General features: G+C 35.0%; 1 protein-coding gene across 12 annotated transcripts in view; it reads left to right on the top strand.

Moving 5' to 3' along the window:
* The window catches only part of MYO9B (myosin IXB), a 120,592-nt gene that overhangs the window by 39,678 nt on the left and 61,238 nt on the right, over positions 1 to 19,676 (top strand). For all 12 annotated transcript variants that reach the window (XM_074305710.1, XM_074305719.1, XM_074305694.1 and 9 more), the window contains exon 3: positions 19,558 to 19,652. In XM_074305710.1, coding sequence (XP_074161811.1) covers positions 19,558 to 19,652 — 95 coding nt within the window. The remainder of the gene's footprint in view (positions 1 to 19,557; positions 19,653 to 19,676) is intronic.

Genomic DNA, 19,676 nt, shown 5'->3' with positions numbered 1-19,676 from the left:
CATTACCCCTCCACTCACATTACCTTTAGGCCAGTGACACTGAATTTCCTGCTTTTCTTCAGACTCTTTCCTGCTCTCTGACTTTCTTCAAGTTATAACTAAAATTTCATCTTCTTTAAGAAATCTTTTCCTGTTCTTCTAATTAATTAAGCCTCTTGATTTTTTCCTGTTTATCTTGAATATAGCTTGTTTTTATATATTTGTTTGCTTCTTCTCATCCTCCTCATTAGATTGTATGCTTCTTGAAAGCAAAGATTGTCTTTATTTTTTAGTTTCATTTTATTTTCAGTTTCAAATTCTCTCCCTTCTGTCCACTGAGAAGGCAAGAAATGCAAAACCCATTACAAATATTAAATAATGCAAAACAAAATTCCACATTAGTCATGTTCTGGGGGGGGGAAGTAGAAAAAAAAATTTTTGCATTTATCCTCAATTACTTTCCTTTGGTTTTATCTTCTATATAAGTGTTTTTATTTTTGTTTTTTAAAGTAAGTTGATCCATTTAATTTCTATGTATCAAAATTGGTGTTTTAGGCCATTTCCTTTTTTTCTCCCTTCGTTGGAATAATTTTTTTTCCTTTCCTTAATTTAATTCACAAGGGTTCTTCCATACCTATTGGGTTGACTTCTCTTGTAGAATCTTGTCCATAGAATCATGTCTGTTCTTTCTTTAAAATCTTGAACATCTGTTTTCTCTACACATATCAGCTGTATGTGTATGCTCATCATTCCTTTTCCTAATTTTCATAAATTCTTAAGGTGGTATGGTTATGTTTTCCTAAATTTTCTATCTTTTCTACTTATGCTTCCTGTTCCTTTTTATTGATCAGAATCAAGATCAAAACATCACTTTCCCTCATTGTTTCCTCTGCCATCTTCTGAAGAATGAAATTAATATTAATTAAATCAACACTGAATCAACATTAAGATTCTCTGCTACTTAGCTAAATTCAACAAGAGACATTCTCCAATCTCTTCTATTGTCTGTCAACTCTATCATCCACTTATGAACTCTTCCTTGCATTCTTTCTTATGGGCATTCTTTCTATAATTTATTTCCACTATACTATTGCTTCTGTTTCTTTTCCCTTTAATTTCATTTAAATATCTTCTATCTTATTTCTTTTTGACTATATCAGTGGTTTTTCACAGATAGGTATAACTTCTTGATATTCAGTGACATTTTAACATTTTTTAAAAATCTATTCCTTTTAAATAAACATGAATATATGAGTATATCCATTGTTTTTACTTAAGTCATAAAATAAAATCTCACTAATGGCTTTAAGGTTGCATTTGTTCCCTTGCAATAAGAGTTTTAATTACAATACAAAAAATGTGTTAAATGCTTCCTATGTGGGATACACTGCTAGGTGTGCTGAAGAGATAAAAAGTTTATTTAAGACACATGTTTTCATGATAATATTAAAATTATAAAACATCAACAAAGTTAACTATAATGCACACTATTACATAAATATATTAGAGTTATGAAATGAAGTGACATATAAGGGGAAAAAAAAATATATATATATAGGTCAGAGCAGCATTTGAGTGAGTTGAGCTTTCATAAATGCTAAGAATGGATAGGAATTTCAGTAGGCAGAAAGAAGGCATTTAGTCACATGGAACAACTTGTATGAATGTAACCACATATAGAATGAATGAAAAAGAAGGCTGGGAAAATAAAATAACATGGAAAAGAAGTATTTGAACTTTACTAGCCAAGCAATAATAGGAAGCTATTGAAAAAAATTTAATAGATGAATCCCATGACAAATGTATGTGTAAGAACTTTTTCTGGAAATGATCTAAAAGTGATAGCCATGAAGATAGAAGATGGAACAGATTTAGATGATGTTTGAGAACTAAAATTGATGGGATCTTGTAATTATTTGGATGAAAAATACATTGTTTTCTATCCTTTATTTACATTCATTCCATTCATAACCCAGAGTTCATTATTTTTATCTCTTAAATATTTTTCTGGAAATCAATTATCATGACTAGGTTCACTGTGTATAGAATTATGAATCCAGGACAAAAAATGAAAGACTTTAGGGACAAACCTGTTTAGGAATTTGGAATTTGAAAATAGAATTTGGATTTCTGGACTGCAGTTATAAAATATAAAAATGATTAGACTAGATATCCCATAAACACCTCACACTTAACATATCCAAAATAGAATGTATAATCTTTTCTCAGAAGTTCTCTTCTTTTGTTACAGTTGAGAGTGAATTATCCTTCTAATCACAGACTTACTGCTATCATCTTTAATTACTCATTCTTACTCACTTCAAGTAGTCCAAGCCAGTGGCCAGATCTTGTCTTTTCTACTTTCTCAATACTGTATGTCCATATAGCTTCATTCACAGAATCCAGTCATAATAAAACCCTCATCACCTCTCACCTGAATCATTTCAATAACCGTCTGATTGCCCTCTTTGCCTGTTGTCTCCTTCCACTGTAATCTTGCCCCTCTACTCAACTTGCCAAAATCATTTTCCTCAAGCACAAATCTTAACTATATCTCCCCTCTATGTGAACTCTTCTTTCTTCCTATTATCTCCAAAATCAAACATGAAGTCCTCTTGACATTTAAAATTCTTCTGGGGGCAGCTAGGTGGCGCAGTGAAAGAGCACCAGCCCTGAATTCAGGAGGACCCGAGTTCAAATGTGGTCTCAGATACTTAACACTTCTTAGCTGTGTGACCCTGGGCAAGTCACTTAGCCCCAGCCTCAGGGAGGAAAAAAAAAAAATTCTTCTGGACCCTTCCTCCTTTTCTAGCCTTCTCATAATTAACTCCTTCTCCACACACTGTAGTTCAATGACATAGGTCTGCTTGCTGTTTCTTGTACTGGCTGCCTTTCATGCTAGAACTGTTTTCCCTCCTCACCTGTATTACTTAGCTTTCCTGGCTTCCTTCAACACTCAGTTCAAATCTTACCTTTTCTGCAGAAAGCCTTTCTTCGTTTATTCCTTACTCCGTTTTCCCTCAACCTCCCAGTTGTTTCAGATGACTTTCCATCTTCTCTGTGTAAATACATGTATAACACACATCCACACCCACACTCACACTTCTTATAAATATGTAATTATTTATATGTTATCTTCTCCATTAGAAAGTTCTTTAAGAGCCCAGTGTTTTGGGGAGACTTTTTGGTTTTGTTTTTTCTTTGTACCCTCAATCCTTAGCAAAGCACCTGGCACAGAGATCTTATTAAATTAAAGTAAATTGAATTTACTGTGAAGATATATAGATAAACTGAAGGACAGGGTCATTGCTTTTGGTGGACTTATAATGATCGTCTTACTAGTCTAGTGGAAAGTAAATATATACCTCTCCCCCCCCCAAAAAAAAAAAAAAACCAGCTACAATACAGTTTTTAATCAATTCCCTAAAATATATGTATTGTGAAGAAAATGGATGGTTGGATACTGAGAATGTTAGTTCAATCGTCAGAAATAAGGTTAAGAAATTGTTGAAGAAAAGTTAATGCCAGCCTAGTCATCTGAAATATTTTTCTCCTCAAAAAATTACAGTATCCTAAAATAGAGTAGTAAGTAACTCTCATGCTCAATGTTAACAGTGCTAAGTGTGGAAAATTATTTGAAACAATTTCCCCCTCTTCTTCCTTTCAGCTAGCAGATAAGTTAGAACTGAAGTTTCAGGATGAACTTAGTCTTTCAAATAAGAAAGTATTTTTGGTCAGAAAACTCCTTGTTAGGTGCAAGGATGAAAGTCAGCTGCTGTTTCTCTCTTATTTCAAATAAACATAGTCTTGTAATTTGTGACAAATGATTTAGTCAATGAAAAATAATCATATTTTGAGGAAATCACTTTCAAGAAAAGGATGGAATTGTAGTATTTTTTAAAGATTAAAAATATCTGTGCAGTTTTGAAGTAGTTGGTTAAAAGCTGCAGACTTAGAATGGTGGACTTTTACCGCTAGAAGAAACTTCTGAAATAATTTAATCCAGCCATCCTTATTTTTCAGATAAATAGTGATATCCAGGAATCTTACACATAGTTCTCCGTAGTCCTACACATTCTAGAATATTGGTCTCCTAACTTCCAATCTAATGTTTTTTTTTCCATTATATTCAAGCTATCAAACTCCTCATGAAGTTTTATATTAGAAAACTAAATGAATAACTACTGGCCATTTTAGAATATGCTAAGTGTCTGCATTGCAAAAAAGTCACTTTTCATGTCCATTTTTGCAGATAGAAGTTGTCTTAAAGGGAAAGGACATTAATGACATTAGAATCATAGAAACAGTTGTACAGTTAAGACTTAAAGGACTTTTAAGAACATATAGGCCATTTTATTTTGTTTATTTCTTATATAGATGGGAAAACTACAAAGGCTACTTTTTTTTTTTTTTTTTTCCTAGCAGAATTCAGTCTTGGTTAACTAGTTTACACAATCTTAGTTTAGAGTTCTCTCTGGAATTTGCTTTTGGATGACTCAACTGTTAAACCAAAGCCAGCTTCCCTAACCAGACCTCAACTATCTGAAATCTAAACTCACAAGATGAAATTTATAAAAAATGGCTGTAAAGGTTTATGCTTGGTTTCAAAAAGTCAGCTATATATTTATAAAATGTAGAACCCCTAACTTAATAGCATTTTATTTAAAGAAGACCCGGTAGTTTTATTGGCTTTATGAGCCAATGGACACCAATAAAGTGAATCTTGAGCTGCATCTATAACTTCATAATGTCTAGAACGAGGGAAGTGATACTCCCATTGTCCTCTGATAAGACAATCTTGAAGTATCCAAGGAAAGGGTCATTGTATTTTTCTCCAAGGCCTTTAAACATGGCAGATAGCTTAGCAAATAGTTGATTGAATGAATGAATATCTAAAATTTCAAAAAATGCTGTCATAAGTAAAAACCTGACCACACTAGTAAACTTTATTGTGATGAACTGTACTTTGCAGCACTTTACTGTGTGTTATACCTAGTTATCTGTGGTAAGCACTTACTCTTAGGATAAATTGTTGTAACTTTCTCTTAGCTTTTACCCATAGTCCAAGCACTGTACTCCAAGAGGGGAGAGGAGAAGGAGAGAGACTTTTCATTGCCAACTTTCCCCCTTCTTTCTTATAGCCCAGCTGTGCTTGTGGTCTGAGTTGAAGCTCTTGGCATAGGTTTAATGATACCTCATCTCTGGTTTCCATTCACCATGTTACCAATCACACATAATATACTTAGATTATACTTAGTGGGCGTTAGCAGCAGTCTATTTCAAGTAGAAAGTTACTTTAGTTGGCTTTCCAAATAAGCCTGGAAAAGAAAATAATTTCCATGCCAGAAAGTGGAATTGGCATTCCAATTTTAGTTAAGTTCTCAGAGGTGCCTAAATTATGAATGCTTGTTAGTAACTTTTATCCTTCTTATGCTGTTTTCCATCTCCACCCCCTTTCACACAGCTGTATACCCTAGAGAATATTGTTTCAAGTCTGAAAATATCTATTTAAGTGATATGTTGCTTCATAATTACAAAAAATACTTTTAAATATGACTAGTTCATGTTTTTATAGCACTCTTATAGCAGCCTTGTGAGGTTGGGAATACAAATTCACTTCACAAATAAGCAGATTGAGGTTTAGAGAGTTTAAGTGGCTCTGCTGCAATCAGTGTGCCTTATCCAGGCATATGAAAGGATCCAAAGCCAAATCTTCAGGAAAAAAAAGGTCCAAATCCTATTATACCATGTTTTCAGTGTTTCTCTACTCATCTTCCTTCCTTTTCTCCCTCTTCTCCCCACAAAAATACTATTTCTTTTCCCCCCTGAAATGTTTTTGGTAGTTGTTTCACTGATTTTTAAATAATTACAAGCAAAAGTAAATCAACACTATAGAATTCTTAAAGCTACATTGATTATCACTGTCATTTTCATAATAAAAAGTATTAGTTATTCTGTCCAGTCATATAACAAAAGTGTAAAAAAAGTTTCATAAAAGCAGGATTTGCATTAGTAAAGCTAAGAAATAATTCTAATGACAAGTCAAGGAATTACTATAAGGATATATAAGGAGTAAAAAGAAATTTGTTCTGCACAGAAGGAAGAGGTAGCTGGTCTTTTTTGGAGCAAAATCAGCTAGGCAGGATCAGAGAAAAAGGAGTCAAATGGTAAGCATTGGCAAGTCCCTGCTGAAAGGGATTGAGCCATATGTTTTCTACTATAATAATAGAAATGATCTATTGTCTTCCTGGAATGTGTATCCAAGACATGATAATGACTCTCCTGAGACTTGTCAAACCAGCTAACTTCTCTCCCACTCTTGTGGTATACATGATGCTACAAGCAGGACCCTAGAAAATATTACTCAACACTATAGAGTCTTGGCTTTAAAAAAAATTTTTTTTAGAGGGCATAGGTGATATTTTTATCATTTCATCATTTCATCATTTCAGGTGGTGTTTGAGAATTGAATTCAGATTTCTAATAAATTACAAACTCCTGGCCAGCTACTAATTGTACCTGACAAGGACTAGTAAAAATATGTTAGCCTGTACTCTTCCAAGTCCTTTAAACTAAAAAGGAAAGGGAAAGGTAAAAATTGCTTACAAACTAGATATGCAAAGAACAGCTAAGATGACTGACAGAGACAGGCAAAACTTCACAGGAGACAATCTGAAGGAATAAAACTCAGGACATCACATACACAAAACATAAGTAACAAAATGCACTAAATATCTTTTTGAGGCACATTTGACCAAATAGGTACTGCTATAATATGATATGTTAATTGCTGGACATACAAATACAAAAAAGAAGAAAGTCTCTACCAATAAGGAACTTACATCTTAATAGGGGAAGAATGGAGGAGAGTAGCAAGAAAGAGAGTTTTTTGGTCTGGGAAGTCACAGAGATGGGTAGTGTTGATGTAATTACTGTTCATAAAGCAAGAAATAGAAAGTGTTGAAGGCAAGGATACGGAAAGATGACTAGGAAACAGTATTTTTAAGTCTGAAACAGTCTAGATGTATAGAACTCTCATTAATCTGGAGAATTTAGGATCCCTCCATCTCCAAGTAGAAACTTTTTTAAGTCTGAGAAGCAGCATCAAATGGCAGGGTGGCGTGGCAGGAAAATGTCTGGGTAGAACCCAGTTGGGCCTCAGTCTGGTTCAGTATGGAGGACTCTTAATTGTGAACCCCATGACAGAAAGATTGCTCTAGAAAGGGACAATTTATTCAAAAGAAAGGTTGGGGGGAGGGGAATCAGGCAGTTAACATGAACTTAATAAGTTAATACTGTTTCTGTCACTGGGCTAAGCACTGAGGGTATAAAAAAGTTTTTCTAATCTGAAAGAGTTCCCATTATAATGGGAGATACAATATGTAAAATAATTTATGTAAAGATTAATTGCAGCTAATTTTTAGCAGAAAGGCTCTAGCATTAAGGGGATTAGGGAAAAGCCCTTGGTTTAGTTGAGAATTGACGCCAGGAAGCAGAAGTAAGAAAGGAGTACATTCCAGGCAGGAGAAAGAGCAAATGGAAATCCTGTAGTCAAGAAATGGAGATTTTGTTCAAGGTGAAGGGAAGAGGTCAGTCAAAGTATGTGAAGAGGAGTAGAATATAAGAAGATAGAAAAGAGGGGAAGGGGTGAAGTTTTAAGAAAATTCAAAAGATCATTTTAGTAGCTGAGTGGAAGGTGGACTTTAGAATAAGGTGAGAGTAGGGAAGACTCTGATAGATGTAGAGATAGAGTTGATAGGACTTAAAAACTGTTTTTTGGATTTGATGAGGAAGAGGGAAAAGTTGATTAGAATTTTGGAACCTGAGTGACTGGAAAATTAATGGTGCTCTCAATAGAAATAGGGAAGTTAGGAAGGGGCAGAGTTTGGGAGCATAAGTTCTGTTTTCGACATACTGAGTTTAAGATATCTTTGAAACATCCAGTTGGAAGTGCCTGGTAGGCAATTGTTGAGTGCTATTTGGGTATTTAGAAGAGAGACCAAAACTGGATATTTAGATCCAAGAGTCATCTATGTAAAGATCTGTGGGAGCCAGTGAAATCATCAAGAGAGTGTAAAAAGAAAAAAAAAAAAAAAAAAGGAAAGTCCCAGTACAGAGCTTTGAACTCCACCCATATATGGGGGCAGGACATGGAAAATGATAGCAGAAAAAAGACTAAGAAAGAACAGGTAGGAAAAGTGTCTCAAATAACTAGAAAAGAAAGAATCCTGGGAGTACAGCAATATCAGATGCTAGAGGTCAAAATGGATGAGAACTAAGAAGAAGATTTATGGTTTAGCAGTTTAGTAGCTTATTGGACAACCACCCTAGAAAACAATTTGAAATTAAACTTTTTAAAGGTGTATAAAATGACCTTAAATCTTTTTTTACCTACAGTATCCACTGTTAACCATATCCAAAGAGGTCAAATACAGAACTATGCATAGTTTACATAGCAACATTTTTTTGTACTAGGAAGAAACTGGAGACAAAGTAGATATTCACTGATTAGAAAATGGCTAAACAACTTTTGATATATAAATTAATGGAATCTTACCACACCATTAAAAAATACCAAATATTAGTGATTCAGAAAGCATAGGAAGATTCACTTGTGTTAATGGCCAGTAAAGTAAGCAGATCCAGGAAAGAACAGTTCAAACTGAACACTGCAATTTTAATGACAGCTTGATTCTACAGAGAAGTTGAGAAAATGTGCTTCCCTTCTTTTCAAAGGTCAGGAGCTATGAGTGTAGAATATTGAATATATGCCACAGTTCAATGTGCTAGTTGATTTTGCTGAACTGCCCCCTTTTTTCTCTTTTAAAATCTTTGTTATAAGGGATAGTTTGTTGAAGGGAAAGGTAAGTAAGAGGGCTTGTATTTGGAAATGGATGTAATAGAAAGGCAAAAGGCAAACACATTTTTAAACAAAGTGTTTAAAAATCATTGGCCATCTTAGAATTCAACAGGTTCAGTTTAAAGATGAGGCTAGAAAACAGATTTCAAAGAAAATCTCTGGGAAATGAGAAAGCTGAGGCAACAAGTACAGACATTTTTCCCCTAGAAATTTATGAAAGGGAGCCATATAGAATGGTAGTTTGATGGTGAAATCAATGAATGTTTTTTTTAAAAGATTTACATACTTCAGCATGTTTCTAAGCATTCCTTTCTAAGAAATGAACTAGAAAATTTATTCAATATACTCAATAACCCTTTGATCTACATATAATATGATTTTTATAGGTCCTGCCACACAGGACATTTAATACAGGATTCAGTTCAAAGAGAAATTCCTTATACATGACAAAGTCATTCAGATACTTCTTTTTGTGCATATTGTAAGGATTGATTGTATCAAGTTCCAAAACATTACAGAGCCTTTTTAATGAGCATTCAAGAATTCCACCTTCACTATCCATACAGGGAAAACTGAGTGGATAAAAAGTATCAAATATCTAGATCATGATGTTCAATTAGATCATCAGACAATTTAAATGAATGATAATCTGGGCCCAGAATTATAGAAAATGAACTTGCCACTGAAAATTGCAAAGTTCTTTTAATGATCCCAGACTCTTCTTGAACCAAACATAATTTTTACAACTCTTCTTCCTATAATTTGTAATTATGAATTATGACATACTATAGTTTCCAAATTAAAGTTGGGGATTAGTCAAAGGACAGAAGCATATGGTGAACTTGAGCAGGTTGCAACATGTTAGAAAAAAAGAATTATGAATAAGATATTGACTAACGAATATCATCAGAGAAATATGTATTCAAAACTATGTAATCAGAAATGAAGAGCTTGGCTTATGGGCAGATAATTAGTGGACAACTTGCATATTCTATTGGTATCCTTAAAATGTCAGTAGAACTCAAGAAAGGCACCCCACCACCCCTCCTTACAAACATTTGATAGTCCAACAGACAGAACACTGACAAGAGTCACACTGACAAAAGTCACATGCTTTCTATAAACTTCATAAATGGATTGCAGTCTTCATCATTGGAGGTAGTATGGACATCAGTGAGAACGTAAATCCATTCAAATATCTAATGACCAGCATGTAGTAGGTGTATAGTAAATATATGTTGATTAATTAGTTCATTCAAGTAAGGAAATTGAGGTTGGGAAGACATTAGAGTAGTGGGGAGAGCAAGAGGCAAGACATAGAAAAATATTTGATTATAATACAGAACATCTACAGGAAAAGGAAACTAGAAGAGGTATTTTGGAAACAGAAAACAAGCCTGACATGGAGACACAATAGTAACTGATGCTCCTTTCAATTAACTGAATACCTATTGTTTCTTTGTGCCAAAAACAAAGTAGTTAAAATTTTCTTGATTTGCTTTAATGGTAACTTCATCCTTTAAAGGGTAGAGGAAAAGGCAGAACTACTTGGCATAATGGCAGAGAGGTAGGAAGCAGTATGGCTGCCTTTCACAAAACTTGTCTATTAGATCTAGAAAGTACCCCATCCCAAATCCTGATGGGGAAATCCAGAAAAAGTCACAGGGATTCATTTATTCAGGCCAGTTCAACAGAGAAAGAGAAACAGAGAAATCTGTGGCCCCTGGGACAAGGTTGGATCAGGAGCATGTTATGTATTCCAGCTCTCAGAGAGAGTCTATGGACCAACGCAAGAGAAAGTTCCAGACCCTTACTCAGGCATTGCAAGAGAGGTAGGTGCTAACTGTCAGCTTTGTTACCCTCTACCCAATTTTAAGTCACAGATCCAGTATAGACTGAGAAGGGTGTTAATATTCCTAAGTAGGGAGGCCCTAGGCAGTGTAAAAAGAAAAGAACAAATCTAGGAGCAGCAGCATTTTGGTTCAGACCCCAAATCCAAAGCAAAGTCAGGAAGTAGATTAGAAGGTATGAGCAAAGAAAAAAGAGTTTCCTCCATAAAGAGCTATTATATTGTCAGGGACACTCAAGACAAACCCAGAAGAAGAGAATGACTCCAAAACATTTACAAGCAAAGAAAGCCTCAGAGAAGAACATTGCTTGGCAAAAATTCAACTGGAATTCTAGAAGAGATGAAGTGGGAATTTTTAAATTTTTATAAATGAAATGAGAGTGCTAGAAGGAAAATTTCTAAAAGAAATGAGAGCCATGGAAAAAAAGGAACTAACAGCTTGGCAGAAGAGTTACAATAAGTCCCATGTAATATAATAATGCCTGTACAATAAATTCTTGAAAATTAGAATGAACCAAATAGAAGCTAATGATTCTTTAGACAAAAAGGAATTTTAAAGTCAAATGAGAGAGAAAGAGAGAGAGAGAGAGAGAGGAGGAGGAGGAAGAGGAGAAAATGTAAAGTATCTTATAGCAAAAGGTATTTAGCATATCAGATGATGTTATATCCTATTCTGGATCCATTTCACACCAACAGGAAGGAATTTGTTTCTGGATGGAAATAATGAAAAAATTTGGGGAGAAGTAAAAGGAAATACCATCAAGCATCATCTGATATGTATCCCATATTATTTGAATACAGATTACAGAGGGTTCAGATAACAGGATAAGTAAGATTTCTTGTTCTAAAATTGAGTAGATTATGTCATTCATTTTCATGTTGAACTTTTGAAGATTGAAAGAATTCTGATCGGAGGGAAGTGGATCAGATTTCAAGTTAGAAGGCCATAATATATCTCGGTACTAGGCGTGGAATAAGAAAAGCCTGAGTTCAACATTCAGCATCAGATGCTCACTAGCTCTGTGACTTCAGACAAGTCACATAACCACTGCCCACCTCAGTTTCCTTATCTGTAAAAAATGGGATAATAGTAGCATCTCCCAGGGTTGATGTGAGGATCAAATGAAATAATATTTATAAGTGTTGTATAAAATTTAAAGCTATTAATTATTAATATTCTATTAGAAGGAGCAGATAATTTTAAAGCTGATGGAACTTCATTAAAGATGATGGAAGCAAGAATATGGGATGAATAATTTAAAATTATAATACAGTCCTATAAATAGTGTTGTCCTTCAAGCTTAGCATGAGCTGCAGTTAGTGAAACAAACAAAAACAATGCCAAGGCTATTTTTTTAGCCACCTTCAGGAAGAAGGAATCAGAAAGAAACATATTCAGGGTAGATGATAGGATGAATAACCAGTGAAAAAGAGAAGACAACACTTATTTTGTTTATACTTACTCTACCAAAAAGAATGATGTTTGAATTTAAAAAGAACAAAATTGAAGAGAGAGTAAGAAGTCACCTAGCTACCTTTGATAAGTTATTAGCAGACACTGGTGAACTCTATCCTGTCATAGAGGATAACTGTCAGATGTGACCCAACCACCGGGAAAGATCTTGGGAAACTGAAAAAATACCACAATGTTGGGGAAGAGCAAATGTCTCAATTTCAAAAATGAGAAAAGAATAAAGACTGAAAATTCTTATGACATAATCTTGACTTTGTTACTTGGTAAACTGGAAAACATTATTAAAAGGACCATTAATGACCATCTAGAAAAGTAACAAGTCATCAGAAATCACCAGTGTGACTCTATCTTTAAGCTTGAGACTTGAGGTTCCTAGGCTAATAGTTCAGAATGAGTTTCAAACTCTTATTGTGGAGAGGAGAGACACTGATTCAGTGACAGTACAAATAGATGAATTCAAAAGTGAGTGGGATAGGTACTTGACTCCTTGCTATTTAGTGATTTTCTCCGTGACTTAGATGAAGGCATGACTTAAGCATGTTTGTTAAATTGACAGTTTTCAAGAATATATACTGGTATCAAAGTTTGGATCTAAAAAGGATCTTTCTATTGGGCCAAATACAATAAGATGAAACATAATAGAGATAATTGTTTTAGTCTCATATTTGAGTTTTCAGAAAATCAACTATATATAGGTATAATATTGGGAAGATGTGCCTAGACAGCAACTCACTTGAAAAACATGTGGGGTTTTCAATTCATTGCCTGCTCAATATGAGTCAATGTGATAAGGCAGATTCATCTTTGAGCTATGTTGAAAGACCTAGTGTCCAGGATTATTGGGGAAGTTATAGCCTTATTGTAGTCTAAATCTTGGGTACTACATTTTAGATAGGATATTGATAAGCTGATGAGTATTCAGAAGTGGAGGACCAGGATGGTCAAAGGTTTTGAGTTTATGTCATGTGAGAATTGAATTTGGAAACTGAGAATGTTTGAGTATATGTTTGAATATATGAAGAAAAGACTCGAAGGGAACATGACAATTATCTTCCATTATTAGGTTCTGATAGAGAAACTCTCTTGTTTGACTTTGCCCTGCAGAACAGAAATAGTTGAATTAAGGTCTTCTTGACTCCATGCCCAGTACTCTATCCACTGTACCACCTAGCTGCCCAACACAAAGGTGGTCATCGTTGTTTGTCCTTCATTCTTGAAGAGGACCATCACATAAGGGAGATGATGCCATGATATTCAAATGAATTAGATTGAAGTGAGGAAGGACTATGCAGAGTCACCTGCCTCACTTTCCCTTTAGAGCCATCTGGTCTAGTGGCAAAGTACGGATCAAAATCACTGGAGATAACCCCAACAATACATAGCTCAGACTTTATTGGAAGACTTAGGATCAGAATATTGGTAATTTAGAGTAGAATTTACTTCTTAGAAGCCCTTGAGAATTGTTTCAGTGTTTGGATTGGAATCTCCTGCCTAGCTTACTGAATCCGTGCTCATTTAATCTCCATTTACATATGAGAGATCTATAGTATCTGGAAAGGTGATAGGCATGCCTACAGATATATAGCTGGATTAATAAAATTTGAACCAAGCCTACTGACTCCAAATGGTCCTCAGCCTGCTTTCTCCTGTACCACACTCCCTCTCAGGCTTAATCAAAAAAAAGAATTTCAAATCCATACAAATATAAAAGATATAAGTTGTACAAAATTCAGCAGCAGATTCTAAATATCATATGTATAACAACAAAAGGAGGCAAGCACTTCCACTGCCTGAAATCACAGGAGAGAGCAAAAGATGTGACCACAGTCTTCCCTGTAATTTGAGATGTCATTTCCCTTCCTGGGGGCCTAAGTTACCTCCTCATTAAAATGAGAGATTTAAAAGTGATGTCGAAGATCCCTTCTTGGACAAAGATGTAATTTATGACATTTGCCATTAAAATGAAGTTAACTTTTCAAGAATTAATGGTGAATATCAAATTAGAAATATAATTTTAATGTGACATTTTGTTGAATCCATATCCATATTTTATAGGCATTATGGAGGAAGTGCTATTAGTACGTTGCCTTTTTTTCTAGTATGTTTGCCATATTACATAATTGCTTATATTCTAAGATTTCTTCCTTGTATCATTGCATTTCATAAAAGCCATATTATTTAAGTCATTTTCTTTTGACCTTGTTATTTTATTTGTACTAATTTGTTATAAAATTTGATGTGGGTTAAAAATTTTCTTAAAATTCCAGTGATGAGTTTTAATGATAATAGTCCTATTTCATATGAGCATAAACACAGTTCCCACAGCTTGTAATATAGAAATATAAGTCAGATATTTTTAGATTGGCTTTTGAAAAGTTGCTCTATGCTGAGACTACATACCAGACATGTGAGATCATTGCAGCTATGGAGCAGGTTTAAGCCATACACATCACTTCTGAGAGTAATTGCAAAATAAAACATCTTGGTATTTAGAAGTCAAACAAGACTAGGTGGTCTTCTCAATAGTTCCATAACTGTAAATTTACCATTTTCTGGGTTGTTTAGATTTTTTATTATTTTTATTTTTTGCATTAATCACCAAGTCAAGTCATCCAGTCTTATTTAAGTGCCTGCTGTGTTGAACACTGTGCTAAGGACTAAAAAAAGAAATTCCTGTCCTCAACAAGCTCACAGTTTAATGGAGGAGACAACAAGGATATAATAATTCCCTATAAAAGCAAGAGATATAAAGAATAAACTGGAGATTACCTGGAAGGGGAAAGGGAGAGAAGGCCTTAAGATTGAGTAGGAATAGAAAAAAATTTATTGTAAAAAGGAGGGATTTTAGCTGAGACTTGAAGGAATCCAGGAAAAAGAAGAGGTGGAAATAAGAAGGATGAGAATCTCAGGGATGGGAAGTAACCAGTGAAAATAACTGGATAGCCTGGAAGCCAGCATCTTTGGAATGAAAAGAGTATAGAAATTAATAAGGTATAAGAAAGTTTAAAAAGTAGAAGTGAGCCAGGTTAAGTGAAGTAGTAATCATTTCTTGAGCAGGTAGGTGGTACAGTAGACAGAGCATATTTACTAGATGTATGGCTGGACAAATCATATAACTGCCTTAGTTTCCTCAAATGTAAAACAAACTGGAGAAGGAAATGCAAACCACTCCAAAGTTGCCAAGAAAACCTCCCAAATGGAGTTGCCACAAAGAGTCAGATAAAACTGAATGGCAACAAAAGGCATTTATTAAGTACTTCCTCTATGCCAGGCTCTGTGCTAAACATTGAAGATACAGAGAAAAGCAAAAGACATTCTCAGAGCTGGAAAAGTTCACAATTTAATGGGAGGGACAACATGCCAACAAATATCTACAAACTAGCTATACACAAATAAATAGGAAATAATCAGCAAAGGAAAATAACTAGAATTAAGGGAGATCAGGAGAAGTTTCTTGTAGAAAGTGGGATTTTAAGTGGAAATTGGAGGAAACCAGGAAACCCAGTAGATAGAAATGAGGCATGAGGGACTAGAGAAAATGCTTGAAGTCAAAAAATGGAGCAAAGTAGCCAGCAGCTGGATCTAAGAGCCTATGGTAGGGAAGAAGGAGACAATTGATTAGAAAGGTGAAGAGATGGGGAGTTTAGATCCTGAAGGGCTTTGAACACCAGAGAATTATATTTGATCCTAGAGATGATTAAAAAAAAAAAAAACTGCTAAAGTTTAGTGATATGAGGGTGACGGGGTCTGACTGTATTTTAGGGAAATCACTTTGACAGCTGATGATGGTGAATTGTGATAAACAAGTCAGCCAATGGGTTATTGTATCAGAAGAGAGAAGAAAGCATATTCTAAAGATGTTAAGGTAAAATCAGTGGGCCTTGGCAACAAAATAGAGGGATTGAATTCTGTTTTGGACTTGTTGAACTTAAGATATTCACTGGACATCTTGTTGGAAATGTTTATTGAGCGCAAGACAATATTGGAGATCAGCAGAAAGGGGACCCCAAAACTCTAAAAATCCTTAAAGGAGAAAATCTTCAACTCTGCCTCAGTGAGGAACCCCGCCCCAAAGGACAAACAAGTTCATCCTTGTTATCTAGGTGGGGTTGACTCAGTTCTGAAACTCATGAGTTTCAAGGTCCCTCACTGAAGCAAAGTTGAAGGAGATTTTCTCCTTTAAGGATTGTTAGAGTTTCAGGGACCCCTCTTTAAGAGGAGAGATCTGGATTAATAGATTTGAGAATCATCAACATAGAGATAATCATCAAATCCATAGGAGCTGATGAGATCAACCAAGAATCAACTTCAATTCATGAAGAGCAGACTCCATATGTAAGGTAACACCATGAAGAGTTGTTTCTTCTCTGCTATCTTTCATATGACCATTGCTATTATCTCAAAATAAAAGAAATACACCAAAGAAGGCAATGAAAACAGGAGAAGGAGAAGGGGATACAATACCCCACAAAGTAAATTAAAAAATCAAGGCTCACATTGTAGGTTCACCACTCTATACTCAGTGTTACTCGTGTGCCTACCTCATACTAGATAAGACATAAAATTGGGTTCATATTATTACTACTCTGATCTAGCATGCTTCATCTTTTTGAGCCCCCGTTTCTTCATCTGTAAATGAGGGGTATCTTCCAGGGTACCTTCCAGCTTTGCATCTATAACTTTTTGATTTCAAAGGTAGGAAACCATTCTTACTTTCTATGAGTGGATGGAATTGATTTGACCAAGATAACAGAACTAATACTAGAATAATATGTATTTTCCCCTTCAAAAAAGAAAAAGCAAACCTTAATGCAAGTTTTAACTTGAAGTCTATAAACTTGATCTTGCTTTTTTTTGTATACAAATAAATTTATTTTGATATAATTGGTTTCCCTTGTAATCTTCTGTTTTATTTTATGTATTTAAAAACCTTATTCTGAGGAGTTCATAGATTTCACCAGGCTGACAGAAGTGTCTGTGATAGCCCCTGCCTTAGGGAGAGACTACAAAAGGAAGATTCAGTTTTGAATTGGTCTCTTTATTGCAAAAGGAAAATAAAAGTAATTTTTTCTTCATGTTTTTTACTTGGGCAAATTACCTTTTAAAAAAAAAATTCTGGGCACATGAGATTTTATTGGTGGCTTTTTTTTTTTTTGGCTGAGGCAGTTGAGGTTAAGTGACTTGCCCAGGGTCACACAGCCAAGACGTGTTAAATGTCTGAAACCATATGCGAACTCAGGTCCTCCTGACTTCAGGGCTGGTGCTCTACCCATTACACCACCTAGCTGCCCCCTTGTTTATGGCTTTAAGAAAAATTCAGGAATTCTTACAATATGGAAAATATTCCAGCATAATTTTCCAAGATGTGAGATCATTTTCTATAGCACATCCTTCTTCATTTTTACTTTTAGCTCTAACATGGTTAACTCTTAAAATTTCAGTTTTAAAAATCAGTTTCATAAGGTTCATTTTATTTCAGTCTACTTGGATACTGCATAGACTGTGGTTTTAAGTGTTCTTGTACAGACATAGCACTATTTTTGGAACAGGAAGTTGGTCCGTCTTGTGACCCTGATAAAACAGTCACTTTATGATGACTGAAGAAGACTTCCTATTATGAAGATGCTTCCAGACAGTGATCTCCTCTCTGATGCTGTTTGCTTTTGCCTTCAGGGGAAACTTCCTTACACAATGTATTCATTCTTGTTGACCTAGTTAGGTATTCTAGAACATTTGGAAATTGTCACTTATTTTATCCTCTCAGCCTCTCACAGCTCCTCTGTTTTCCGTTTTTGTTTTTGTTTTTTTTCTTTTTAAAGCAGAATTTTTAATGTTTAGCATTAGAGATTGTTCATATTTATTCTGCTCTTTTAAACATTAAATTATTTAATTAAAACATTTAATCCAAGTTTCCAAAAACTCCTTTAGAGTTGTTTGTCTTTTGACTATGAGCAGACCAGCTCTGCTAAAAACTGCCTCTTGAACCCTTATTCCTATTTTTTTTTTGACTTCTACTTCCAAAACATATGTAGGAATAGCTCTTAAAATTGCATGTCATAGCCCTTAGCTGTAAGCGCACCCCAAGTCTCTGTCCTGTTCCTTTTTTATCTCTACATACTTAACCCAAATCCCTTTTTTAAGCTGCAATCCCACATTGCCAGTAGTCTTCTAGGCATTTCAAACCAAATGTTGCATAAACTTTTCAACTTAGCATATCCAAGACAGAACCTGTCTCCTCCCATCCCCCACAGTTTCCCAGGTTCACAACCCCAACTTTATCCTCAACTCTTTATTCTGCCTGCTCCATAAAGCAAATCAGTTTCCAAATCCTACCATTTCCACCTCCTCAGCACCTCTTTCGAATGACTCCCTAACATTACTCACATAGCCCCAGGCCTTAACTCAGTCCATCACCTGTTGCCTGGAGTATTATAGTGATCTTCTAATTGATCTCCTTGCCTCAATTTCTTCCTACTCCACTCTATCCTCCCTATGACTACCAAAGAAATTTTTCTAAAACATAGTTCTAAGCATGTCAGTCCCCTATTCAATAAACTCCAGCTGCTCCCATTGCCTGTAGGATCAAATGAACTCTCTTTTAGTTTTTAAAGTCTTTCATAACCAAACCTCACATTACCCTTGCACAACTTTCCACATTCTATGATGCTGTTCCCTTCTCTGTTCCTCAAAGCCCACCGTCTCCCAACTCCGTGCCTTTCCTACTGAATTGATTCCCACACTTGGCATGCATTCCTTCTCCATGTCTGCCAGATTCAGTCACTCAGTTCCTTCACAAAGGATCCTGCTACACAAAGCTTTTCCTGAGTATTTACTCAGGCATGAGTGCCCCACCATATCTGTTTTGTACATATTCTGAATCTATATAGATGCACAAATTGTCTCCCTCAAGAGGTTGTAAGTACTTTAAGAATAAGGATTGTTTAATTTCTTGTCTTTGAATCCTCTAAGATCTGACATATAGCTAAAAAAAGTTGATTGATTCAGAATGGTATGATTATACTTCCTGTCATTAAGCCCACTGTAAATCTGAAAGAGACATTATAGAAATTACTAGTAGCTATTAGAATGCCATTTTCTGTTTTATACGATTCTTGCTCAGCATTCACCAGGGCCTTGAATGCAGTTTCAATTCTACCATTCAGCTTTAAACAGTGTGATTTCAGATTATTTTCCAGGTTTGCATTTCTTTGTGAGGAAAAATTGCAGAATTTTGATGTTTCTGGAAAATAATCTTCCAGGAGCTCCAATTTTCAAAATGTATTTCACAGCTTTTAAATGCCTAAATCTCAAGTTTTATGTGATGAATAATATGTCTTTAGATGTGTGATATTTTGGATTTTATCATCTGAAAACTTCCTTTTATTTCCATTGTAGGCATTTGGAAATGCCAAAACAGCCCACAACAACAATTCAAGCCGTTTTGGGAAATTCATTCAAGTCAACTATTTAGAGAATGGCATTGTCCGAGGGTATGTACAGTAATTTTAACTTTA

This window comes from Sminthopsis crassicaudata, chromosome 1 (assembly GCF_048593235.1).
Source record: "Sminthopsis crassicaudata isolate SCR6 chromosome 1, ASM4859323v1, whole genome shotgun sequence".
Taxonomy (NCBI): domain Eukaryota; kingdom Metazoa; phylum Chordata; class Mammalia; order Dasyuromorphia; family Dasyuridae; genus Sminthopsis; species Sminthopsis crassicaudata.
Note: the sequence above shows the minus strand (reverse complement) of the source record. Positions and strands in the feature narration are given on the sequence as shown.